We start from the raw sequence: 26,026 nt of genomic DNA, 5'->3' as shown, positions 1-26,026 counted from the left end.
CCTGAATGCAAATAAAACTTTAGTAGTTCCAACCTGGAGTTACGAAAAGGGATGAGAAGGCATTTCAGAACTCTCCCCTTTCTCCTCTGTGTCTGTGAAACAGGTTGCACAAAGAATCGCACAACTGCAAGAGGCTTTGTTGCATTGTGGGAAGTTCCAGGATGCCTTGGAGCCACTGCTCAGCTGGTTGGCAGACACTGAGGAGCTCATAGCCAATCAGAAGCCTCCATCTGCTGAGTATAAAGTGGTGAAAGCCCAGATCCAAGAACAGAAGGTAAGGGAGAATGTTGGGGCAGTGAACGGTAACAGCCGAAGGGAATGACAGACAACACAATTTGCTTATAGTTTCAGGAGCACAGTTAGGAGTTTAGTAGAATCCTAACCTACCTTGTGTGATGCAGAAAAGAAAGATGGAAATTGATTTTCGTCACCTTTGTAATCTCCTAGTTTACCGTGCCGTATGTTGAACTGAGAAGTTTTGCTGGTTCACTTATCCTGTTTCAGTATTTGTCACCACTTTATCTTAAGAGATTTTGAGTGTTTTTAGGGTCGGCAGTATTCTAAATAATGTTGTATATCATGTATAAGGTTCTCGCTGGTTCCCTGCCCCCTTGGTTTAATTTCCACTTCAGTACCTTTTTCTCTTGGTTCAAATTAAATTCCTTTTCAGTCACATAATGACAGTCACTGCTCCATTTAAAAACCTGAGTGTAGGAAAAGTTTATATGAGTGGTAGGAATTATATCTCATGTTTTTGCCTCAGGTTGAGAAAAAAAAAACTTCCCTATTCAGTTTAACTTAGGGCTCGGTGAGGTGAGGTTTTTGGATTTTCTGTTTTCCTTGTTTCGGATTTTAAAGTGACCCCATGTTATCATTTTTCATTCTCTTTAAACATGTACATCAGTTGCTCCAGAGGCTACTAGATGATCGAAAGGCCACAGTAGACATGCTTCAAGCAGAAGGAGGCAGAATAGCACAGTCAGCTGAGCTGGCTGATAGAGAGAAGATCACTGGACAGCTGGAGAGTCTTGAAAGTAGATGGACTGGACTACTCAGCAAGGCAACAGCCAGGTAAAGCCAAGGGGCTTTTGAGAGAGAAGTCAGAGACGGTTTTTGACTTGTGTCACTGAGATGCTGTAAAAGCCCCTGGATGACGCTCATGGAGCTCCGGAGGTGTTTAACAGCTTTTATCTTGAAGAGGGATAAGTTTTTAGAGATGATCCGCATAACCAGAGTGACTCTCAGGAAATGAGCCTCAGCTCTTCCGTCAGTTTCTGAGAGCTGGGAGACTCATTGCTCTGTGGTGGTGCTCAGTTGCGATATCATCATATCATGCTTCCAAATGATAGACGTGGACTCCTACAATCCAGCCAAGTAATTTTCTGAGTTTTGGAAATAGATTTCGTTTTTTTCCCTTTAATATTTATCAATAATGTTTCTGATACTTGGAATTGAAAAGTATCATGTTTCTTTTCTGTTAACTTATCCCAGTATTAAGGTATCTAGGAGCTAGCCTGCATCTAGGAGCTAGCCTGTGGCTCTATTAAATGAGCATTCAAGAGTTGCATGGACTGTCTTCACCAAAAGCTGCAGGCAGGCAGTGTACTTCTCCACGGAGGTGCTTCCTCTCTCTTGCCATAGCTATCAGTTTGTCCAGTGTCACTTGAGCTTAATAAGTCACACTGGGTCTTTACTTTCAGCTGGTACTGTTCCCAGTTTTAAAAGTAAATGATAATGAATCAGAAATGAGTATGAGAGTCATAAAGTTGATCACTTATTTTTTAGGTAGCTATGGGTAGTCTAGAGGTAACCCCCTCTTCAGTCCTGTTCGTGGCTGGCTTGTTTCTCATCTGAGCTACGAAGTATTTACTTGCCCATGTTAGTAGGAGAAACAAAAGAAAGAATTCAACTTACTTTCATTTCCAAATTGCACTGCTTTTTTCCTTCTCTCTTTCCATCCATTTCCAGTAATAGTACCATTGACCCTCCAACTACCTGGGTTTAAAACCTCAGCCTCATTTTCTTTTTATCATTTTTTCCCTCCCCTGCTTTGTGTCCCATATCTATCAGGATACTAAATTCTGTCTATTTTATGTCTACCGTATCTTTCCTCTCCATCCATTTCTCTGATTCCAGCTCACTTGCCTCAGTTCATGACTTATGAACTCTCACTTGGGCTCATTCCCATGAGGTAGCTCACCTGAGGGCAGCCTCCTAACTAGCTAACTGTAACCACTCTACTGCTGTTTCCCCTCAGGCCTTCCCTCTACACAGTCAGAGACATCTAATGACTGCCTGTTGCCTATAAAATAGTCTCATTAGCCCACCATTCAAAGGTGGCCCTAACCCACCTTTCTTCAGTGCAGTTCAGTCACTCAGTTGTGTCTGACTCTTTGCGACCCCATGAACCACAGCACACCAGGCCTCCCTGTCCATCACCAACTCCCAGAGTCTACCCAAACCCATGTCCATCGAGTCGGTGATGCCTTCCAGCCATCTCATCCTCTGTTGTCCCCTTCTCCTCCTGCCTTCAATCTTTCCCAGCATCAGGGTCTTTTCCAGTGAGTCAGCTCTCTGCATGAGGTGGCCAAAGCATTGGAGTTTCAGCTTCAACATCAATCCTGCCGATGAACACCCAGGACTGATCTCCTTTAGGATGGACTGGTTGGATCTTCTCCTTGCAGTCCAAGGGACTCTCAAGAGTCTTCTTAGTTTCTGCTGTTCTTCTCATTCTTTATGGTCAAAGTAACCCATATTCGGTTCTTCAGTGTCTTCAGTCAGTTTCCGAATTCTGTCTTTGCTGATGGTGTTCCATCTTCTATGAAAGACACTTGTTCATCTCCCCTGCTTTTATGAAGCTTTTCTTTATTCCCAAGCATAGAATAGTTTCATCTTCCTCTTAACTGCCCTAACTCTTCATGTGTACCTTGTATTATGGTCATTATTTTATGTGCTTACCTCCTAGGTCCTTAAGCTCACTAAAGTCATGATTGTTCCTAATGTATCTATTTATGAATCTTTCCTTCTATCCTACTTGCCTCCATGTTCCGAACACAGTTTCTGGACCAGTATTTTAAAGAGAAATACCAAGAGCAGCATCATTTGTTAAGGCATCCTAAAGAATTCTGTTTAGGTTCTTTAATATTGTATTTTTGATGCCTCCAAATTATTTTAGCTCTTCTCTTTTCTACCCCAAATCCTGTTACAGTGATTTCTTCAGATTTTCAAATCCTGGAATCATAGATAATTCAGAAAGATCTAACAGTCTAGGACAGTTCTTTAAGAATTAAATTTTTAAAATTTAAAATTTGGAAAAAAATAGACACACATATATGTATAACTGAATCACTTTACTGTAAACCTGAAACACTAATAAAACTAACATTAATTTTATTAATCAGCTGTACTCCAATATAAAATATAAAAGTGTTTTTAAAAGTTTAAAGCAAAAAGAGTAAAATCTTTAAGCAGGTCATTAACCAATGAAAATAAACCACCAAGCAATTTATTTAAGATTATATTTTATGTTTTAGTTGTATTGACTGAAGATGTAGTTTGAAGGTTGACATAAACTAAGAAAGGAGATTCTGTACTTTATATTGACATTTAAAAATAGCATCTAGAAAATACATTTTTCTTTACACTCAAGCATTACATTTCCGGATAATTCAAATGGCAGGTCTTTATATTAAATCATTTATTATTAATATAAGTTTGTCCAGAGTACCCTGCATAGGACCTGACACAAGGCAGATGTTTAGTAAAGATTTATTGAAATATAAGTACTTCCCATCACCCAGGCCCTTTTCGAATAACACAGCGCTTAGTCTGATCTTAATGCTCCAGAGTCATTGTTATGGCCTTTGATGATGATTCTGTGTGCTAATATAGTTCTATGGTTGTTTCTGTGTCTTTTGTTTATTAGGCTGCCTTCACTATTCAGGCTTCCCCTCTCCTTTGTAATTGGGTGATTTTAATCTATAGGGTATTTGAAATCCACACTTACTATGGATGTTATGTTAAATAAGATTTAAGATTCCAGATTCAAGATTCCAGTTATAAAGTACATAGTTCTTTTGGGTGCCATTTGCCTTAGCAAATTCAGCTAGTTTGAGGGTTGTTTTTTTTTTTTTTTGCCTTAAGTCAGAATTCAAAGTTATGCTCTGAGGCTTGAAATTACTAGAAGCCTGACTGATTTAGGGGCGATAGGAAGGAAGTTCTTGTTCATAGCTTGATCTACTTGTGCTCTTCAAATCCTGTCTTTTTTCTTCATAAGTGAAGGTAGAAGTGACAGGGAAAAGAGAAATGAAGACTGATCGATTTTCCACTCCTTTAAACGTTATTTTGGTCACATGCACAGAGGATGCACATGCTACATCCCATAGGAGAAAGAGTAGAAGGTCTGATTCTAATTCTCACTGTGCCATTGCTACCCTGTGGGCGATCTGGACAGATCTTTCTTTAAGCCTTCAGGCTTGGTTTTCTCTTTTTATAATAGTGGCATAATGATGCCTATCTTACAAGGTCGTGACAGAACCTAAATAAGGTACTGCAAGCCTTTAAAACAGCAAAGTGCTGTTTTCTGTGTGTTCTGTTTGCTATTGATATTTCAAATGTGCCTGGTTAAGATTGGTCTTTTACTGAATATAGTACTGTTAACAGTTTTAATGTGACTTTTTGCCTGAGCAGCTTGTTCTATATATTCGTGTAGGCAGAAACAGCTGGAAGATATCCTGGTTCTGGCCAAACAATTCCATGAGACAGCTGAGCCTATTTCTGACTTCTTATCTGTCACAGAGAAAAAACTCGCCAACTCAGAACCTGTTGGCACCCAGACTGCTAAAATACAGCAGCAGATCATTCGGCACAAGGTAGGAAGTAGTTATGGTAAATGAAAACACAAAACTGGAATCAGAAATCCTAGAAAACTTCCTGCAGCATTCTAAAAGATGTATTTTGGGTTTTTTTTTTTAAAATAAGTTTAACTTAAAATATGGTCTACTTATTAATTGGACTAGTCACATTCTTCAAGTAAAAACAGAATTGGACTTATAGGCTACCATCAGAAAAAACAGCTTTTTGTTCTCTGTTTTTATGTTATTTTTACCCTTCCATAGGTAAACTTATATATTATTATTTATTATATCATTTGTGGTTCATTGTCTCATGTTTACTTTTCATTTATTTTTTTTCTGTTATTCATTTTTTCCATCTGGATTTCCAGGCTCTGGAGGAAGAAATAGAAAGCCATGCAACAGATGTGCACCAGGCAGTCACAGTTGGGCAGTCCCTCTCCTCCCTGACGAGTCCTGCAGAGCAGGCTGTGCTGTCAGAAAGGCTAGACTCGTTGCAGGCCCGATTCAGTGAGATTCAAGACCGGTGCTGTCGGAAAGCAGCCCTGCTTGAACAAGCCCTGTCTAATGCTAGGCTTTTCGGGGAGGATGAAGTGGAGGTGCTCAACTGGCTGGCCGAGGTTGAGGACAAGCTCAGTTCAGTGTTCGTAAAGGATTACAGACAGGATGTCCTCGAGAAGCAGCATGCTGACCACCTGGTATTCATGCTTTCCATTCTTATTGGTTATGTTACTAAGTTATTTTGTCATTTTAATTCATGTTTGTCTTCATTTCTCTCTCTCTCCCCCCCTTTTTTTTTAATTCCAAACATTTCAAATTTATTTTATACACAAGTGCTTAGTTACAGACTTGTTGCTAAGGACTAATCTATTTTTTGATGAGTCCATGGAAATACTTAACAAACTGAGTCATTAATTCTAGAAGATGATCCAGAGTGTAATCAGGGGCCATCTCTATTCCAACTCATGTTTTACATCACTCAGGAATGTATCATTCAGCTACCACTTGAGCACTTATGCAGAAGAGTATGTACTTTAACAAAGTGTTAGTCACTCAGTCATGTCCAACCCTTTGCAGCCCCATGGACTGTAGCCTGCCAGACTCCTCTGTCGATAGAATTCTCCAGGCAAGAATACTAGAGTGGGTTGCCATTTCCTCCTCCAGGGGATCTTCCTGACCCAAGGATCAAACCCAGGTCTCCTGCATTGCAAGCAGATTCTTTACCATCTGAGCCACCAGGGATGCCCAAAACTTTAAGAAAACCAGATTACTTAACAGTGCTCAGCATTTGATCATATAGTGGTAACTTTTTAAATGTTTCTAGAATTTATATGCTCGAAGTGTAGGAATTCTGGGTCATCTTAGTAGAAAGAACAATTTGCCCGTTTGTTTTGTTTTTATGGAATTTCTTTGGAAATGATAGATTCTTCTACTTCATTGACTTCAGATATTGAGAGTTTTTAACTAGGATTCTAATTTAAGTTGGCCTGTTATTGCTGATTTTCTTTTTTTGAACTTTATGCCTTTTCCTTTGTTTTGGACATAGTAGACATTTTTGCTGAATTCTTCTTCTGCCTTTCTTGGGTTCAGGTTTGGTACCAATAAGTTAGTAAAGTGGATTAAGTCCTAAATCTCTTCTCATCAAAGGAAGGCTTGCCTATAAGTATCTGATTTCATTGTTCTGAGTAATTAAAGGGGTAACCAAAGAGAAAACGAAGGAATCAAATATCTCATGTTTAAACTGATATTCATCTCCTTATTTTAAATTTGGTCTCTTAAGGGTCTCACATTTCTTCCACTTTGTTGTGTCATAGTTTTAGGATTAATGGTGTTCTTTCCTTTCAGGCTTTAAATGAAGAAATTGTTAATAGAAAGAAGAATGTAGATCAAGCTATTAAAAATGGTCAGGCTCTTCTGAAACAAACCACAGGTACTTTGAAAAGTGCATCTCTTAGCGCCTGGTCATACAGACATGAATCAGCACTCTGCAGGAGCCACTTCTCTTTGTAGATGGGAGGGGCTTAATCCTCACTGATTGTATTATCATGTGCTTCCCCGGCGACTGGGGCTTGGGTTTCTATTTCCTGCTAAATCTTTTATTGAAACACTGTATTGTCTCAGATCTGGTTATAGATGAAAACTCTCCCTGCCCTTCAATATGTTGAATTACCAGCATTTACTGAAAGATGCCAAAAGTGTCTAGAAAAACCTGCAGTCAAACTCAGATCCTAATAATCTCAGAAATCATTTCTTTTATTGATTGAAGGTTTCTTTCCCACTTCCCTTGGTGTGGGATGCTAGGTGAAGTCACTGCCATAGGGAGAGAGTATCCATAAAAGTTAAGCTCTGACTTGAATAAAGAGGTTAAAAGGGCTCCCTTGTAGCCTATTAGACACAAATAAACTGTGTGCTGTCTCCCACAGGTGAAGAGGTATTGCTCATTCAAGAGAAGCTGGATGGCATAAAGACTCGCTATGCAGACATCACAGTCACTAGCTCCAAGGCTCTCAGAACCTTAGAGCAAGCCCGGCAGCTGGCCACCAAGTTCCAGTCTACATATGAGGAACTGACTGGGTGGCTGAGGGAGGTAGAGGAGGAGCTGGCAGCCAGCGGAGGACAGTCCCCCACAGGGGAACAAATACCCCAGTTTCAGCAGAGACAGAAGGTGAGCTGACATCCCACACTGAAAAGGGAAAGAATTTTTCTCTTAGAATCCTGAAGTTTAAATTCTTGAGTTTTACACCATCTATCTACCTGAAATCTAAACCAAAAATGTCTGTCTGCCTTGTTTTCTCTTTATTCGTGGAAAATAAGTTTTGACATAAGGACAGGCCTATACAAGAGCATTTATCATGGTCTGAAGAAGAAAAAAGATTGAATCTGAATACCCTAGGAAGCTTTCTTCATATGGAACATTTTAGAACTTACTGTCATAGTTCACTCTCTAAAAGAGTACCTCATAGTCATCTCTAATTCTCCTGCAGGACCTGTGCAGTTCTAGATGCACAGAAATACGGTGCATTTGTTGAGGTAAATAAATGCCTATGATTAAAGCATTATTTATCATTCTGTTGAAGTAAGGAGGAAAAAAAGCAGGAAATACCATTCATGTTACCCAGAGACAGTCTGGTCTGAAAAGTCTTGCTGACAGTTCTAAGCAGCTGAGCCTAAAGTCAGGCTGTGGAGTGACTGAAAAATCTGAGACAAGAAAAAAAAATAAGTGAAGGAAGGAGGTCAGAGCCCTGCTGGGATGTGTGGTAGAGTGAGCATTTTCCACCCAGCACAGCTGCTAATGTGCTTAATTTAGCAAGAGATGGCCTGAAAACTTTTTTCCCTCTTTAGGAACTAAAGAAGGAGGTCATGGAGCACAGGCTGGTGTTGGACACAGTGAATGAGGTGAGCCGTGCTCTCTTAGAGCTGGTGCCCTGGAGAGCCAGAGAAGGGCTGGATAAACTCGTGTCCGACGCCAACGAACAGTACAAGCTGGTCAGTGACACTGTTGGACAAAGGGTGGATGAAATTGATGCTGCTATTCAGAGATCACAACAGGTAATCTTTATAAACACCCCTGCATTAATATTTTAGGCAGCAGGGATATATATATGGGAAGTACAAAACTATGACCCACATACATACAGTTTCTGGAATAGGAATAAATGAGATCAAGCTAAATCTGATGCAGCAAATTATCTCAGTGGTAGGAAGTGATTTGATAAAGTTATGTGAGGGTAGATCTAGGTTTGACTGAAGATACTTGACCCCTTTGAGGAGAAAAGAACTTGGAAAAGAAAGTGTGTGGGCCCTTTCCTTGCTAATGCCCTGCTTAGAGGCAGATGGTGATAAGGGTAGATAATATCTAGATCGAAAAGGTCTGAATGCATCAGTCTTAGTTTGACATAATCAAGTGTTTCAGCATTAGATGGAAGAGGGGACAGAACCAAGAACTATAATTACTATCAAATATGCTAACCAAAATAGCAGAGCCATCCAAAATAGAACCCTGTCAGTAAACACAGGTGTCATGTTTCCCTCAATCATTTGTCCTTCCTGCTTTCTGGGAAAAGTTGTTTTTCTTTGTAGGTGGATATGCACCTATTAATGTGCCATGGTGCAAAAAATAATATAACATGACCCCTTGGGTTCATGGTGATAAGTAGTTGCTTTCTGAACCCCACAGAAGTTTGTTTTGATTCCAAATTGTGGCCAGATATTTCAGAATGAGATTTATCACACTTGGGAACTTTTCTTTAAATATTAGTGTAACTGGGCAACATTGATAAGGAAGAGACAGAAGGTTGAGGGGCCCTTATTAAACAGTGGCCACATAGAACATGTTCTCTTGTTGTTGATGTCTTTGCATATGACTTGTCATTGCCTGCTGCATCCCATTTAAAGCCTTGCTGTTTTTCGGCAGTCTTAAACTTCTTCAGCTGAGCGAGTACTTCCAAGTTAACTTGGCTCAGCCATCTGCTGCCATGTTAAGTTTGTATTTAAACATATGACTACTGCTATTTAGTGTGTGGATAGGAAAAAAGATTGGCAGAAAGAGAGCACAGTCTCATAAAAGTACTCTCATTAGAAAGTGTATTTCTTTTGAAGAGTCTTAGTTTCCATTGTTATTTCTAGCTATGGAACCATTGACTGGGTTCTGGAATGTCTTTCCAAAGAAGTTGGAATAGGATCAACTCATATTTGTTGAAATATAATCAATGCTAAATTGTCTGCATCTTGGATTTGTGACTTTTATGAAGTTCTCACCAATCTGGGCTTTACTCTGTGAGATGTAAACTGCATTACTGGAAATCTAGGCCTTTCTGTGTTGAATAAGTTAGAATTCTTAGAAGGAAGACACTGGCTGTAATATGTCCATTTTTCTTCGATATGTCTGTCAGTATGAGCAAGCTGCTGATGCAGAGCTAGCTTGGGTTGCTGAAACAAAACGGAAACTGATGGCCCTGGGTCCAATTCGCCTGGAACAGGACCAGACCACAGCTCAGCTGCAGGTTCAGAAGGTACGTCACTGGCATAGTCACTCCGTTCTGACCTAGAAGAATCATCAGTCACTTAGAGTGACTAGCACAGAGTTTCTGGCTATTCCAAGTCAAGTAGAATGATTTAGAGCCATGATGGTGGATAGAGACTTAATTTTATAAATATTTGGTTAGGATGAAGAAGGGACTTTTTGCTTTGTGAAAAGGGAGAAATAGGTCTGTTAATCCAGGAAAGAATAGTTAGCAATTTTCTATGTGGGTTTTCAGGGTGGAAGATATTTTTGTAAGCTACTGAAAGATAAGCATTGGAGATAGGTGGATAGACAAAGTGTCAAACTTCTTAAGAACAGTTTTTAATGTGACTTTATTAAAGCAAAGGATTTTTCATAGAGTATGTCTGACTTTTCACTAACTCAGGCTCGGGGTCCTTGTGTTACTTAACAATAGTTTACTTTTCAAAGGCTTTCTCCATTGACATCATTCGACACAAAGATTCCATGGATGAACTCTTCAGTCATCGTGGTGAAATCTTTGGCACATGTGGGGAGGAGCAAAAAGCTGTACTGCAGGTAAACTACATGTGTTTATTCACCATATTCTTATCTTGCTCATGGTGATTTGGAAGTACAATTGTGAGATGATAGTTTAAGAAGGGTTTTTTCCCCTCTATTACTGATAGTGATATTTAAGTCCAAGATGATGTCCTAGGAAATTCAGACTCCTCACCCTGTGTTCACAAATGTCTAAACAGCCATACTGTATGATGTGAAATGCATTGCAAATCCATGTTCTTAATAACAGAGGAATTGCTCCTCATCCTCAGTCCGTAATGAGTTATGTTTCCAGGTAGATAGATTTTTCAGAACCAGATCCAGATATTAATTCCTGCTTTCAATTCAGTTCAGTTCAGTCGCTCAGTCATGTCCGACTCTTTGCGACCCCATGAATCACAGCACGCCAGGCCTCCCTGTCCATCACCAGCTCCCGGAGTTCACTCTAACTCATGTCCATCAAGTTGGTGATGCCGTCTGGCCATCTCATCCTCTGTCATCCCCTTCTCCTCCTGCTCTCAATCCCTCCCAGCATCAGGGTCTTTTCCAATGAATCAACTCTTCGCATGAGGTGGCCAAAGTACTGGAGTTTCAGCTTCAGCATTGGAAGCACCGGTCCTTCCAGTGAACACCCAGGACTGATCTCCTTTAGGATGGACTGGTTGGACCTCCTTGCAGTCCAAGGGACTCTCAAGAGTCTTCTCCAACACCACAGTTCAAAAGCATCAATTCTTCAGTGCTCAGCTTTCTTCACAGTCCAACTCTCACATTCATACATGACCACTGGAAAAACCAAGGCCTTGACTAGACGGACCTTAGAGCCTTCTAAAAAAAATCGTTACCCATTTCTAAAAGAATTGGCCAACAGAATCCATTTGTACACCAGCTTTGTTTGTTTTATTTATAAAGTGAAAGCCACTTAGTCATGTCCGACTCTTTGTGACCCCATGGACTAAGCAGTCCATGGAATTCTCCAGGCCAGAATACCAGAGTGGGTAGCCTTTCTGTTCTCCAGGGAATCTTCCCAACCCAGGGATTGAACCCAGATCTCCCACATTACAGGCAGATTCTTTAACAGCTGAGCCACAAAGGAAGCCTTTTTTGTAAAGGGCATGGGTAACTACTATTTCCTCAGAAATCTTCATAAATTGAGCGGCTCATACGAAACATGTGAAGTATAAATAGCAGGTTTGTGGACACTTATCAGAGAGGAAAAGACAGATGAAAGTTGATGAGCGAATCCCCACTGTAGCCCCTGATACAGTCAAACCAACCTATTGCAATAATGCTGGATCTGAAGTTGTGAAAGGTACTCACTAATGGGCTGTTTTTGCAGTGTTGTGCTTGTGCTATTTTACTGCTGGCAAAGCTACTTTCATGTTTTAAAAATTATAGAAATAATGCATATGTGTGATAGGAAAATTCAAAAATTCAGTTAAGTATAAAGAATATAAAAATCACTTGTAAACTTGCTAGATTAATTGATTTTTTTTTTGCATTTTAGTGTATATTCCTTTATACTTTTTAGTGTATATCTACTTACATTTTTTATTTAAAGAAGGGTTCATCACGTTAATAATATTACACTTCATTTTGTCGTCCATAGGAAAAGACAGAGTCTCTGATACAGCAATACGAAGCCATTAGTCTGCTCAATTCAGAGCGTTACGCACGCCTAGAGCGGGCACAGGTCTTGGTGAACCAGTTTTGGGAAACTTATGAGGAACTCAGCCCCTGGATTGAGGAGACTCGGGCACTCATAGCACAGTTACCTCCTCCGGCTATTGATCATGAGCAGCTCAGGCAGCAGCAAGAGGAAATGAGGGTAAGGAGCATGCCGAGTTTTATTTAATTGCACAACTGGAGATGGGCTGCACAGTTTGAGAAACAGCCTGTTTATGAGTACCTACCAAGTGTAAGTCTGTTTTGAAGTTAATTCTTAACCCATTAGAATTTCTTTGCACAGGAAAAATACATATCTGAAATAGTTCCTTTGTTCTTTAATATGAATCAGGTAAAGAATGAGATTACGGAGATGTCAGGAATGTGAGTATTAGAGAAGTAAACAAAGCGCCACATGAAAATCAAGGGAACTTAAACTCTTTCCAGCGACAACAGTGTTCGCAGACTCGGGTGTGGTTGGGTGGCCTTTTCCTTGTGGTTAGGCCCCAGCTGGAGTGAGAGCCCCACCTCAGGAATGTCAGAAAGCAATTTGCTGCAGAGACTTAAGATGAAAGGAGAATTTGTAGACACTTCAGCTGATGGTATTACCATCAAAGATGGTTTTTTAATGTTTATTTTGTTTGTATATGGCTTGTGCTTACTCCTATCTCTGCATTCCTGTAACAGGGAGATGGAACTGGAAGTAGCCAGCCGTAGAGTCAAGGAGCAGTTGGATTCCCAGAAATATTGTTTGTAGTTTGTCCTGCTTAGTGTCTCCCAGTCTGCACAGGGAGACAGACATTAAACCACTGAGACTGCAGTGGAGTACAAAGTACTTCTGAGTGCAGAAGGCAGTGGGATACTTTTGTTTTGAGAGCAAGAGTGAGGGAGGCTGTCTCTGGGAAGCTTCTTGGGTGGCAGAATATCTGAACTGGCTTTTAAAAATCAAGGGAATTAGAGTCAGTGCCCTAAGACTTAGATTTTCGCCCCCTCCATAAATGGTGAGATGTTGGGACTTGCTGGATATTATCAATTTAGTTTGTTCCGTTGGTATGAGCTCTGATTACAGTATTTAAACAAACAAACTGGTATTAAAAGACTCATTTTAATCCATATTTTTTTACATAGCAACTGAGGGAATCCATTGCTGAACACAAACCTCATATTGATAAACTGCTAAAGATAGGCCCTCAACTAAAGGAGCTAAACCCTGAAGAGGGGGAAATGGTGGAAGAAAAATACCAGAAAGCAGAAAACACATATGCCCAAATAAAAGAGGAGGTGCGCCAGCGGGCCCTGGCTCTGGACGAGGCTGTTTCCCAGTCAGCTCAGGTATGTCTGTGTCTTAAACTCATATAACCTTCAGCTGTCCTTTAGTCTAAGCAGGAGGCTCTGTATCAGTATGTCCCTATGCCCAGGAATGTCCAGACCATGTATGCTGGTGATACATTATCAAGAGACTGGGAGCCTTTGCCCATTTGCATTTTTATTCCAGGAAGCATTGGTTACACTGACAGCTAGGAGGAGGGTGAAATGCATCTTGGCTGGTGTATCAACTGTCTGTATGGTTTTCTTCAAAACTGGATATCGTGGTGATCCTTTAACAGAGGTGATTTTGGGGTAAATTCATCTTGAAGCAACAAATGCCTCAAGTGAAGTCAGATTGCTATTGGACCTGTTGCTTCCAAGATGCAGACAGCACATTCGTTTTCCTACTCAAGAGGCCACCAGCTTGCTCCTCGTTCAGAGAAAGATACTTGACTAGGGAGAAGTTAGAGCCGAGGAGAAACAAACCACCAGCAGTGGAGTTTAAAGCATGTAACTACATACTTTTCAACTAATATATTACTGTTATGTCTGGGTAATTGATTCCTGCGTTTAGTCAGTATTCTTGGTTGATATTTGTACTTACTCACGTTTCCCCCACCTTCCGTCCCATCTCCGCTCACATTGTGGAATGTGTTACTTTGTGTTGTTGCTGCCTGCTCCTGTCTTCCCCACATCGTCACATTTCATTGTTGTGTTGACTGCGCCCACCATTACAGATTACAGAGGTAAGGTGCCCACCCCCATTGGGATTAGGGTGTTCTTTCGAAGCTGAGAATTGAGAGGGTTATTTACAAGGAAACTTGCCTTAACTTTAGTGGTATAAATTTTATTAATGCAGTCTATTGTGCCAGTTTCATTTGGGGCATAACCTAGAAGTGAGGGAGCGATGGGAAGGGATTTTGTTTACCGTGTTATTTCCTATAGGACATTGAACAGTCGGTGAGCCTTATTCTAGTTAATGAATCCAAAGTTGGCTTTAGGGGGCAGGCTTATCTGTTTTGCTCCCTTTTCTCCCCTCTCTGCTTCATATTATAAATCACAGTTTTACAATTATAGATATGTTATAAAACCTGTAGAAAAGTGGAAAGAGTAGTTGTTCTCTTGGAATAAGGTTAGATTTGACCTTCCCTAATTACCTTTCATCATGTCAACATTTTCCTTTCTCACTATTATATCCGGTGGGTTGTTGAATTGCATGTCATGGTACTTTGAAACTCCAAGTCATGTAGCATATTGAGTTCCCCATCCATTTACACAGTTGGTGGAGGGCATCTAACTTGTTGGTCTAATCTGTTGCATGCAGCTGTCATCTGAGATGTTGACACACTGACTCTCACTGGTTTCATAGTCTTGTCCCTTTTTCATCACATTAGTTGGAATAGGGAAACTATTGTAGCACCATTAACAATGTGAGTTGAGTTTTGGTATATTAAGCAATAGCCTTTTGAGTCATCAAATACTTTTCTGATGGCCCAGCTCTAGAGTACTGTACCCAAAATGGTTTCTTAGCCACAGCCAATACTTGACAATCCTAGGGCTAAGTTGAGCATAGGTTTTATCCTAAATAGAAGTAAATTTATACACTGGCCTTAATCCCTAACGTTTACCCCAGAAGTGTGATGCAGCACTGCTGTGATGGCTCATGGTCCAATATTTGTTTAGTTCCATGATAAAATTGAGCCCATGTTGGAAACTCTGGAGAATCTTTCCTCTCGCCTGCGAATGCCACCGCTGATTCCTGCTGAAGTGGACAAGATCAGAGAGTGCATCAGCGACAACAAGAGTGCCACCGTGGAGCTGGAAAAACTGCAGCCGTCCTTCGAGGCCCTGAAACGCCGTGGAGAAGAGCTCATTGGGCGATCTCAAGGAGCTGACAAGGATCTGGCTGCAAAAGGTGCTTGATTAATCTAATACTTTTTTTTTTTCAATCTTAAATTCTAAGATGTGGTTACCTCCAGCATCCCACCAGATGTATTTCATTGAATGCAAAGGCAGTACCCAAGTAATGAGTATTCTATGAATCATTTAGAATTCAGAACACATCTCTCCTTTGAAACAAGATTACAATTGGTAGTTAGATTCCCAGGCCAGGAAACAAATGCTCCTTTACCCCCTTAATATGAGGAAACTGCTGTACCAATAGTGGGAAGAACATAACTACCTTCTATACAATTTCCATGGGAAACATAGCAGGTTCCACGCAGAATACTAGAAATAGAGTTTTCATCCAAGCCCCTTTATAAGCGTCTTAGCAATACTTTTTTAACAGATACCTCATTTCCACAGTACCTCTGTGATCTCTTTATTTGGGAGGTCAACACAAGTGGAAAATGAGAATATGGAATAATAAAGCTAAGATAGAAAACTCTCTTTCAGTAATATATTTTTAGAGCCTTTTAAAGTATCATTTCAGTGAAAATATGAGGATTAGATCTAATATCTGATGAGACTGATTTCAGCCCTTAGAGAAGTCTGGTTCACTCTCCTGCACCCTCTCAGAAATCCAGGACAAATTGGATCAAATGGTATTCTTCTGGGAGGACATCAAAGCTCGGGCGGAAGAGCGAGAAATTAAATTCCTCGATGTCCTTGAGCTAGCAGAGAAGTTCTGGTATGACATGGCAGCCCTCCTCACCACCATCAAAGATACCCAGGACATCGTGCATGACTTGGAAAGCCCTGGCATTGACCCATCCATCATCAAGCAACAGGTTGAAGCTGCTGAGGTAAGAAAACAAAACCTCTTCCAGGAAAGCACTTTATCCAAGTATGTTGTGTTAGCTGCTTAGGCTGAGTGCCTTAAAAGTTGTTTTTGTTTTTTTTCTTTTTTTTTTAAGTTTAATAGTATGCCTTTATACTTGGGGCGGGGGCTTGTTATAGTAAATTTCTTTCTTTTTTTAGTGTATAGGCTTTACCACTTGTGTAGGTACATGCAATCACCAGTTGTGATACACAGCAGACCCGTCACACAAAAGTAGCTCTGTCATCAGTTTTAAACTTAACAATTCAGATTATTAGAATGTGCTTTAAAAATCTGGGTTTGCTTTCATTTCTGAATTCAGTCCTCACTTTGGTGTACCTTATTTCTCAATTAATTGTAGAAAAATAGGAAGTAGAAAAGAAACTCTGGACTTAACCATCCATACCTTGACATACCTTTGTTTAATATTTGGGTGGAGCCTAGTTTTTATTAAATGCATTTCTTACCTCATTTTGTCCATTTAGGACAAGCCAAGGTAAGTCTTGATACTCTGTATTCTTTCTCTTATGTCTGTCTTTTATGTCGGCCGTTTTCCACCTCCTCATCTCTGTCATTGGCAATCCATGAACCAGTTTTTAGAATCTGACACTGAACTGACTTTCTCTGGACTATGTAGTCTAGCATTCCTGTTTTGCACATCTCCCAGCTCTTAAATTTATGACTTACACTCCTATTTTATCCTTGTTGATATACTTCTCCATCATAGACTTCTGGTTATAGATTATAATCTCTGCAGACCTTTGCTGAAATTATTGAAGCTCATTGCACCTTTCTCAGATTATTTTATATATTTAATGTTAATATTTAAAAATATATTTGATGTATGTATTAGAAAAATAACCAGACTGTGCAGCTCCACTATTTAGATGAGTGAAATGTTGAGAACACTGAAAGACTTTAATGAAATTGATCATTCTGTTCAGCATCTGCTTTTGATGGGGTATAAATTACATTTGCAAAGTTTGGGAAGTTCTGTTCCTCTTCTGTTTTGGCTAATGTTCTGTTCATTTTCATGTAGACTATTAAGGAAGAGACAGATGGTCTGCATGAGGAATTGGAGTTTATTCGAATCCTTGGAGCAGATTTGATTTTTGCCTGCGGAGAAACTGAGAAGCCGGAAGTGAAGAAGAGCATTGATGAGGTGTGGAGAAGTGGACAAGGGGTTCAGATGAAACATGAGCGGACTCGCACTAAGAGTGGGAGGAATTGGGGAATCTGATTGACTGCTTTTCCCCTAGATGAACAATGCCTGGGAGAACTTAAACAAAACATGGAGAGAGAGGCTGGAAAAGCTTGAGGATGCCATGCAAGCCGCTGTGCAGTACCAGGACACTCTTCAGGTGAGAGCCGAGAGTGACCACCGCGGAAACACAGGTGCCGTGGTTTCTCTGTCCGTCGTGAGTGGGTCACCTTCCCAGGACTGCAGCATTCTCAAACTAGAGGTGCTCGCGCTGTATTCCTAGCCAGTTTTCCACTTCTAATGAGGAAGGTTCTGACATCAGAAGGTTAGGCTTCTTACCGTGTTTTTCTTTGCATGCTTATCCTATAATTTATCCTCATGGAGGCTATAGAGTGAAGCTGGCCTTGCTGTCAAAGTCATTGCTTGTTAGAAACTCCAAACCTAGGTTATCTTGAAGCACAGCTTGGCACAATAGCTGCGGCACATCATGGGCTTGCTAGCTGGCTGGTTTTTTTTTTTGTATTTAGTTTTTCCAGATTGTAGTTCATTTTGGACATTATTCCAGTCATGTTGGCTTCATTCTTAAGTCCCTGTATTACTGAAGTAAAGATCATTATCTCTTATCTCTTTCCCCAACTTCAGTGCACAAACAGCACAAGGTACTTTGATTTAACTCTGTTTAGCAGAGATCATGCTAATTGTCTCGTGATTTTTCATAGTTTTGTTTTTTGACTCCTTATTTGTATTTTTTTTTTTTTTAATTTTAGGCTATGTTTGACTGGCTAGATAACACTGTGATTAAACTCTGCACAATGCCCCCTGTCGGCACTGACCTCAACACTGTTAAAGATCAGTTAAATGAAATGAAGGTTTGTCCCTGGGAGCGGTTTTTGAAGGAGGACTGCTTCGTTTTAGGCTTTGTTTGTTTTGTTCCGGGGGTGCGGGGGGCGAGGGTTGGCTGCGGGTTGTTTTGCCTTTTGGTTGTGCTCGGTCCGGTCCATGTTGCTGTGCACCGTCTTTCTCCAGTTGCGGCGAGTGGGGGCTAGGTACTTGTTGTGGAGCACAGACTTCAGTTTTTAGTGGTGCACAGGCTTACCTGCCCTGTCGCATGGGGAATCTTCTCACACCAGGTTTCAAACAAGTGTCCCCTGCACTGGCAGGCGGACTCTTCACCCCCGGGCCACCAGAGAGGTCCCATTTTAGCTTTTAAAGACTTGCTGTGCTGCTAACATTTAGTATGTCTTTGGTAGGAGTTCAAAGTGGAAGTTTACCAACAGCAAATTGAGATGGAGAAGCTCAATCACCAGGGTGAACTAATGTTAAAGAAAGCTACTGACGAAACGGACAGAGATATTATCCGGGAACCCCTGACAGAACTCAAACACCTCTGGGAGAACCTGGGTGAGAAAATTGCTCACAGGCAGGTAAGGCAAATGGCAGAGTGCACCCAGTGGACTGCTGTCTACTGTTTCCTAATTTCCTAACAAACGTTCCCTTCGTATCGTTTTCTGAGTAGCATAAGCTGGAAGGTGCTCTCTTGGCCCTTGGCCAGTTCCAACATGCCTTAGAGGAACTAATGAGCTGGCTGACTCACACTGAGGAGTTGCTGGACGCTCAGAGACCAGTAAGTGGAGACCCAAAAGTCATTGAAGTTGAGCTCGCAAAGCACCATGTAAGTATTGTCATTTTTTATCTCTAAGACTATTGGTTTGAGATTGGGTACTGCCACCAGAAGTTTTTTGGTGTTGTGCATACCTTAGAGAGCCAGGCTTAATGATACCTGTAGAGATAAATTATGTTGTTCAACATTTTTTAGGTTCTAAAAAATGACGTTCTGGCCCATCAAGCCACAGTGGAAACAGTCAACAAAGCTGGCAATGAGCTTCTTGAGTCTAGTGCTGGAGACGATGCCAGCAGCTTAAGGAGCCGTTTGGAAACCATGAACCAGTGCTGGGAGTCAGTGTTACAAAAAACAGAGGAGAGGGAGCAGCAGCTTCAGTCGACACTGCAGCAGGTACACGCTCCATCCACGCTAGTGCCCTGTGGAGCTGTGCACATGACATTTGGAAGAAAGTGCATCTCAGCTGACGAAAGGAAAGCAGTTTGGTGTAGAACCGTCTGCCTTGCGAGGAAGGTCAATTCTGTGCTAGAACTTGTCTGGAAAGAACAGCTTTTAATTACGTCGTTCTTTTTGGATTAGTTTATGGTCCAGTGCCTCCATCTCCTGTTCAAAGTTAGGAGATCATTGCTGTGACAAACCTTGTTCACAGATCAAGTTATTTCTTGGATCAAGTCAGGTCCCTCCATATCCAAATTCAGCAGTACCTTAGTCAGTCAATCCATCAGGTTGTATCAGACATCTCTGTGTTACAGTGAGGTGTGAAGGATTCTGTTGAGTTGTAAAAATAATAAGTTGGTCCCGTGCTCATCCAGCAACAGAGCAACCCTGCCTGAGAGCAGCGCCCGATTCTGTCCTTAAAAATTCCTTGTGTGATCATTTAGAGAGTTTACTTTGGAAACTAGAATTGACTGCTGACCTTTCTAATGTCTTTTCTCAAAAGGCCCAGGGTTTCCACAGTGAAATTGAAGATTTCCTCTTGGAACTGACTAGAATGGAGACCCAACTTTCTGCATCGAAGCCCACAGGAGGACTTCCTGAAACAGCTAGAGAACAGCTTGATACACACATGGTAATAGATTTCTTGAAGTTGATCATAGACATCCCATATTCTGTAGCTCCTTTATGAAGTCACAGAGACGCGTGTCTGGGAGTCTACCGAGTAGTACACTTTTACTGATAATATAGTGCTTGGAGCTTGCTGCGTATATACAGATTTCTAACATCCTGATAGGCAGCAGTAGCAATGGGGAAGAACTGGCAAGAAATACCCTGGTGAGCTGGCAAATTTCAGGTTAATCAGATTGTCTGACACAATATTGATTTGAAAGTGAGAGCATCAAGACGACAAATACCTAACACAGACATGGTGGTAATTTAAGAAAAAGACTACTGGGGCTTCCCTAGTGGTCCTGTGGTTAAGACTCCACACTTCCACTGTAGGGGCCACAGGTTCAATCTGTGGTTGGGGAACTAAGATCCTGCTTGCCCATGCAGCACAGCCAAAAAATGAAAAAAAAGGGGGAAAGAAAAGAAAAAGACGTCTTAGTGGGGGACGGTTTAGGGAAATCCAATAGAAACTGACAGTGTTTTAAGAAAGTATCCGAGAACAAAAGGCAATGTAATTTCTAGGCAAATCCCTCAGGAAAAGGAAAAATAAATTACTGGGGTCCATTTTTGTGGTCACTGGTCCTTAAAAAATTCTGTTGGTGACAAAATTATCTTTATGTTAAGGAAGAACGGTGGGTTTCACTCCCTAATTGTTCATCGGTTGAATCTAAAAGGAAGGATTTTTATCCAAATGAGACCTTCCTCAGCTTTTCCAAACTATGCTTGTAAACCTGTGTGTGGGTGTCTTTGAAGAAATTGGCATTACTGACCTCTTTCTTGCCCTTTCTTATAGGAACTCTATTCCCAGCTCAAAGCCAAGGAAGAGACTTACAATCAACTGCTTGACAAGGGTAGGCTAATGCTTCTCAGCCGTGATGACTCAGGATCCGGTTCAAAGACAGAACAGAGTGTAGCACTCTTGGAACAGAAGTGGCATGTGGTCAGCAGTAAGATGGAAGAAAGAAAGGTATCACCACAGAGTTCAGTTTGATTACTGTTTAAGGAGTTTTCTTAATGATTGCATGTAGTTGTTAGCTAGTTTCTATGGAGGATTTTTTAACACCCAGTTGCATTGTGACAGGCGAGCAGAACTGATAACCTCAGAATTGGCTTTGTGCTAATCAAGCCATCTTTTCTGCCTTGACATTTCTATTTTCCATCCATGTCAAGTTGCATTGATGCTACTAGTTTCTGCCGATACTTGCTTTTATAATATTTATAATACTGCGTCCCTTTTCTGCATCTACCAGTTAAGGCACTGCTCAGCGATGGACTGTATATTCCATCTACTTAAAAACAGGTTTTGTTGGAGTTGGTGACTTGAGAATGGGAGGTTAGGAACAATATGCAGGGAGTATCATGAATAATTCCTCACAAGGAATTTGATTTCTAGTTACCAAAACTCACGAACAATAAATCATATGGCCTTGTCCTACTCTTCTTCAAAAATCAAATTGTCTTCAAAAGAAAAGTGATCAGAGATCAAGGCATTTGCCCCCAAATAGTATTTTTTATGAATACAGAGTTTTAGGATATCACTCTGCACACACAGTTCCTATGCTGGGCAAATGAAACATTAAATATGTGTCCAAATCCATTGGCCACATCCATTGAACAAATAGTTATTAGGCATGTTTGTACTAGGCACGTGCTAGGTGTACAATGGAAATAATAAAGGCATGAACTCTGTCATTGTGAACTTGAATGGGCAGAAAGAAATAAACCACATACTCACATTATAAATTAACATTTTGAGAGAAGCATTAATTTACTAGAATCCTTCTAGTGTGGGGGTCTGGTAACTTTGTTACATGAAAAATGGGCAGAGGACCTGAGTATATGGCTATGTTCTAATTCTTGGATGGGCTCTTGTTTATAATTCCTACTGAATGTAGAACTCATTTAAGAAAGCAAGGTAGATTCTGATTCATCATCAGGAAGTTTCTACAGGGTTTTCCTAACAGTGGAGCAAGTAGCCTCGAGGAATACAGTTTTGACCCTTGAACAGCATAGGTTTGAGCTACTCAGGTCCACTTGTGTGCAGAATTTTTTTCCCCCCACGCTGAATATGTCTACAGTACTACGCGATCCCTAGTTGGTTGATTAACCTTTGGATTCAGAACCATGGATATGGAAGGCTGACTGTAAAGTTACACATGGATTTTCAACTTTTCAAAGGATCGATGCCCTTAAACCTGTGTGGTTCAGGGGTCAACTGTAGTGGGTGAACTGATCAAACGAAGGCGAGCTATCAAAGATATTATTTTTGATTTTGCAAGAACATTACATTGCAGAATTGCTGAAATTAAGCTCTGCTGAAGACTATGTAGATAAAAGGATGTGGAAAGATTTCCTGCCATCTGGGAACTTGCAGTGTATTGACTTCTAAACATTTCTTTGATAGAATTGAGATAGATTTTGTTTTTCTACTTTTTTGTTTATATTGAGTCTGCATTTTTGTAACATTCATTGTAATATTGGGGGGGGGGCAGCTGATGTTTTTTACTGGCATTACTTCCCATCATTTGGGAAATTAGTCTGGCCCAGCCAACTCCCCTTTCTCCCAGCCTGCTCTGGGGGAATGGCATGGGGTGGGAGGCCACCTTCTGCAGTATGCTGCAGCCCAGGCCCTCCCGCAGGGGAAGGGAGACACTCAGAAATTGTGTCGACCCCTGCCTCTGGATACAGGAGTGGGGACGGGTGGCAGCACTCCTGGAACCTCCCTGCCCAGGGGATGCAGGGTCTAGGCCGCTGGAATGGCCAGTCCAGGCAGGCCTCAGTTTGCCCTACTCCAGAGCACTGCCCTGCTCTCCCAGTAGACACCAGGCACTTATCTTCTGACTGGACCAGGGATAGGGGAGGGGTCTGGGTGAACCCACAGCTACCTCCAGCCTATTTTTGCAGAGGCTTCGGAGACCACCCTGCTTCCAAAAGTTAAAGTCTGGCCTCCAACTGTAGCCAGGCTGAACCCTGGAGACATTGCCCAAAGATAAGCAGGGGTCAGGAGGGGAAACAGGAGTGTTGGAGGAATAGGGTGGGTTGAGTTTTACAGTGCTTTTGTTTGTTGTTTAGCCGCAAAGTCCTATGGGACTCTTTTGCAACCCATTGCCTATAGCCTGCCAGGCTCCTCTGTCCATGGAATGTCCCAGGCAAGAATACTGGAGTGGGTTGCTGTCTCCTTCTCCATATAGTATTTGTTAGGTTACAGAAGTAACCTGAAAATGCCAAGAGGAAGGTAAAAAGCATTCATAACCCAGTTAATAGTAATGAATATTCTTAGTATGTTTCTGGTGTTTCTTTCTGTGAGAATTCTGCATATATTCATTTTTAACAACCTGTCATTATCCTGTGTTGCCCGCCTGATAGATGGGCCAGAGGCAAAGGCCATCATCCACATGTTCTGGGTGGAAGTCTCTGAGGATGGAGTTTGTAGACTAAAATTGGGATGTATTCACGGAGAAATAGCACGCACCCTGGATGAAGCACTGTTTTTGTCATCCTGATTTAGATAAAAATGACTAAAAATTTACATCTAATGTTGTCACATTTTTACTTGAAAGATTCTGACCTTTATTGCCTTTGTTGCTTGTAGCATAAGCGTGTTTCACACTCAGACATTTTCAAGTGCCATATTTTCTGGAAACATATTTAAACAGAAAGCATTGCAGTGAGCATCTTCATCACAGTGAAGTGCTTTTCATTTAGTTGTTTTTATGTCACAAAAAGGACATTAAAGGGAACTGAGACTTTGCCCAAAGCAGGTTGGAGATCCTGCAGCTGTCACCACTAAAGGGTCTGTTCTCTTACAGTCCCTGAATGGCTTGAATGGCTTTATTCCTGTTCTTTAATGTCCCAGGAAGTGGGGAATGGCAGAGAAAGCAACTTAGCTGCAAACTGTGCTCTTTCCTTTTCCAAGCACAGTTGTTTGAGTTTCAGACACTAGCATTCAAAATGTCCCCTTCTTTGCAAACAAGGCATGTTTGGAGGTTAATTAAATGAGGCTTCCTTCTTAGAAGTCATTTCATTTGGTGTACAATTCACGTCTTTGTCCTTGAAGCTATAATTCCTGAATTTGGTACTTGTCTTTTTGTGTGTGTGCATGGCACCTGAAAATTTAGTCAAAGCTGGAAGAGGCCCTCAACCTGGCAACAGAATTCCAGAATTCCCTGCAAGAATTTATCAACTGGCTCACTCTAGCAGAGCAGAGTTTAAACATCGCTACTCCTCCCAGCCTGATCCTAAACACCGTCCTTTCCCAGATAGAGGAGCATAAGGTAACAATGGCATTACAGTGCCGCCTTCCTTTTACAAGTACCAATTGAAAGTGATGCTCCTCAATCTTAGCTCCAGTTTAAAAACAGCAATATTTTCTCCTCAGGTGTTTGCTAGTGAAGTAAATGCTCATCGAGACCAGATCATTGAGCTGGATCAAACCGGCAATCAGTTAAAGTTCCTTAGCCAAAAACAGGACGTTGTTTTGATCAAAAATTTGCTGGTTAGCGTCCAGTCTCGATGGGAGAAGGTTGTCCAGCGATCTATTGAAAGAGGGCGCTCGCTGGATGATGCCAGAAAGCGAGCAAAACAAGTAAGTTGTAAAAGAAAGACACCAATTTACTGAGCAACCTTGGGCTGCATGTGTTGCGTTCAGATAAAAGTGCTGTGTAGTGTGCATGTCCATTCCTGTTATAACTTACTTCTTCAATAATTTCAGTTCCATGAAGCTTGGAAAAAGCTGATTGATTGGCTGGAAGATGCAGAAAGTCACCTGGACTCAGAACTGGAGATATCCAACGACCCAGACAAAATTAAACTTCAGCTCTCCAAACATAAGGTACATCAGCTCACTGCTCTTCATTCCTGAGCTTGGGATTCACTGATGTTTGTAGCCTGCTAAAAAAAAAGAAAAAGCTAAAACTTTTAGCTTGCTGAAAGAAAACTAATTGGTTAATGTTAAACAGTTAAGATCATAGAGCCAGCCTTCCATTTTGCATGTAGACAGTGCCTAACCATGACAATTGCTTATTTTAAATAAGAGTTCAAACAAAGTGACTGATGAGTAGCCAGCTAAAACTGTGGGCTTTTAGAAAAACTCATGATCTGGTATATGTGGCACAAACAAGACCTTAAGAGTTTCTTCAGGGTAAGCTGTTGTTAATATTAGTTTAAGACGTAGTGACATTCATACTGTATCTGGTTACCACCTGAAAACTCAGTGTCATCTGACTTTCAGCATTTTTTTTTTTTTTCCTTTCTGAAAACAGGAGTTCCAGAAAACTCTTGGTGGCAAACAGCCTGTATATGATACTACAATTAGAACAGGCAGAGCACTGAAAGAGAAGACTTTGCTTCCTGATGACACTCAGAAACTTGACAACTTACTGGGAGAAGTCAGAGACAAATGGGACACTGTTTGTGGCAAGTCTGTGGAGAGGTGAGCATGAATGTCCCCTTCGTGGGTCTCTGTGTTATCCCAAAAGTCACCAGGAGACGGTACCAGAGTCTGTAAAAATGAAGCTAATGCATCAGTAACAGTAGCCTCTTGGTATTTCCAATTAATTGAGTGATGAATTATGAAGTAATTTGAGGAGAATATATTAAAATTATCTTACTTAAACTTGAAACGTACTGTATTACAAAGAGAGAAGCCTGTAAAATCAAGCCAACAATAGTATTAATAGATCTATAAATATATTTAAATCGCCAATTTGTAATGCCGGTAATTATCTCACTGATTGTCTCTTGTGTTGAATGTTCTGCAAAAGCCTCTGATATAGTACCTCATTTAACCACCTTGAGACTCACTCATCCTCATAACAACCACTGAGGCGGGGGTGCTGTCCTCCCCCTTTTACAGATGAGGAAACAGTCATAAAGAGGTTTCTTGACTCTCCCATGCTCACTCAGCTGCTAAGTGGCAGAGCTGAGATTTAGTTCTAAAAGTTCACTCTCAAAAATGGATTAAGCATAATAC

General features: G+C 41.0%; 1 protein-coding gene across 1 annotated transcript in view; it reads left to right on the top strand.

Annotated features, from left to right (window-relative positions):
• Nucleotides 1-26,026, top strand: part of MACF1 (microtubule actin crosslinking factor 1) — a 340,332-nt gene that overhangs the window by 285,250 nt on the left and 29,056 nt on the right. Inside the window, exons 59-84 of the mRNA XM_052636851.1 lie at nt 104-274; nt 905-1,071; nt 4,712-4,871; nt 5,225-5,551; nt 6,699-6,783; nt 7,277-7,518; nt 8,196-8,402; nt 9,746-9,865; nt 10,306-10,413; nt 12,002-12,220; nt 13,186-13,389; nt 14,103-14,111; nt 15,049-15,280; nt 15,886-16,112; nt 17,166-17,288; nt 17,386-17,487; nt 18,095-18,196; nt 18,578-18,751; nt 18,844-18,999; nt 19,144-19,341; nt 19,889-20,017; nt 20,849-21,022; nt 24,174-24,329; nt 24,434-24,640; nt 24,767-24,886; nt 25,317-25,486. Coding sequence (XP_052492811.1) covers nt 104-274; nt 905-1,071; nt 4,712-4,871; nt 5,225-5,551; nt 6,699-6,783; nt 7,277-7,518; nt 8,196-8,402; nt 9,746-9,865; nt 10,306-10,413; nt 12,002-12,220; nt 13,186-13,389; nt 14,103-14,111; nt 15,049-15,280; nt 15,886-16,112; nt 17,166-17,288; nt 17,386-17,487; nt 18,095-18,196; nt 18,578-18,751; nt 18,844-18,999; nt 19,144-19,341; nt 19,889-20,017; nt 20,849-21,022; nt 24,174-24,329; nt 24,434-24,640; nt 24,767-24,886; nt 25,317-25,486 — 4,289 coding nt within the window. The remainder of the gene's footprint in view (nt 1-103; nt 275-904; nt 1,072-4,711; nt 4,872-5,224; nt 5,552-6,698; nt 6,784-7,276; nt 7,519-8,195; nt 8,403-9,745; nt 9,866-10,305; nt 10,414-12,001; nt 12,221-13,185; nt 13,390-14,102; nt 14,112-15,048; nt 15,281-15,885; nt 16,113-17,165; nt 17,289-17,385; nt 17,488-18,094; nt 18,197-18,577; nt 18,752-18,843; nt 19,000-19,143; nt 19,342-19,888; nt 20,018-20,848; nt 21,023-24,173; nt 24,330-24,433; nt 24,641-24,766; nt 24,887-25,316; nt 25,487-26,026) is intronic.

This window comes from Budorcas taxicolor, chromosome 3, assembly GCF_023091745.1.
Source record: "Budorcas taxicolor isolate Tak-1 chromosome 3, Takin1.1, whole genome shotgun sequence".
NCBI lineage: Eukaryota > Metazoa > Chordata > Mammalia > Artiodactyla > Bovidae > Budorcas > Budorcas taxicolor.
This window is presented reverse-complemented; position numbering and strand designations above follow the sequence as displayed.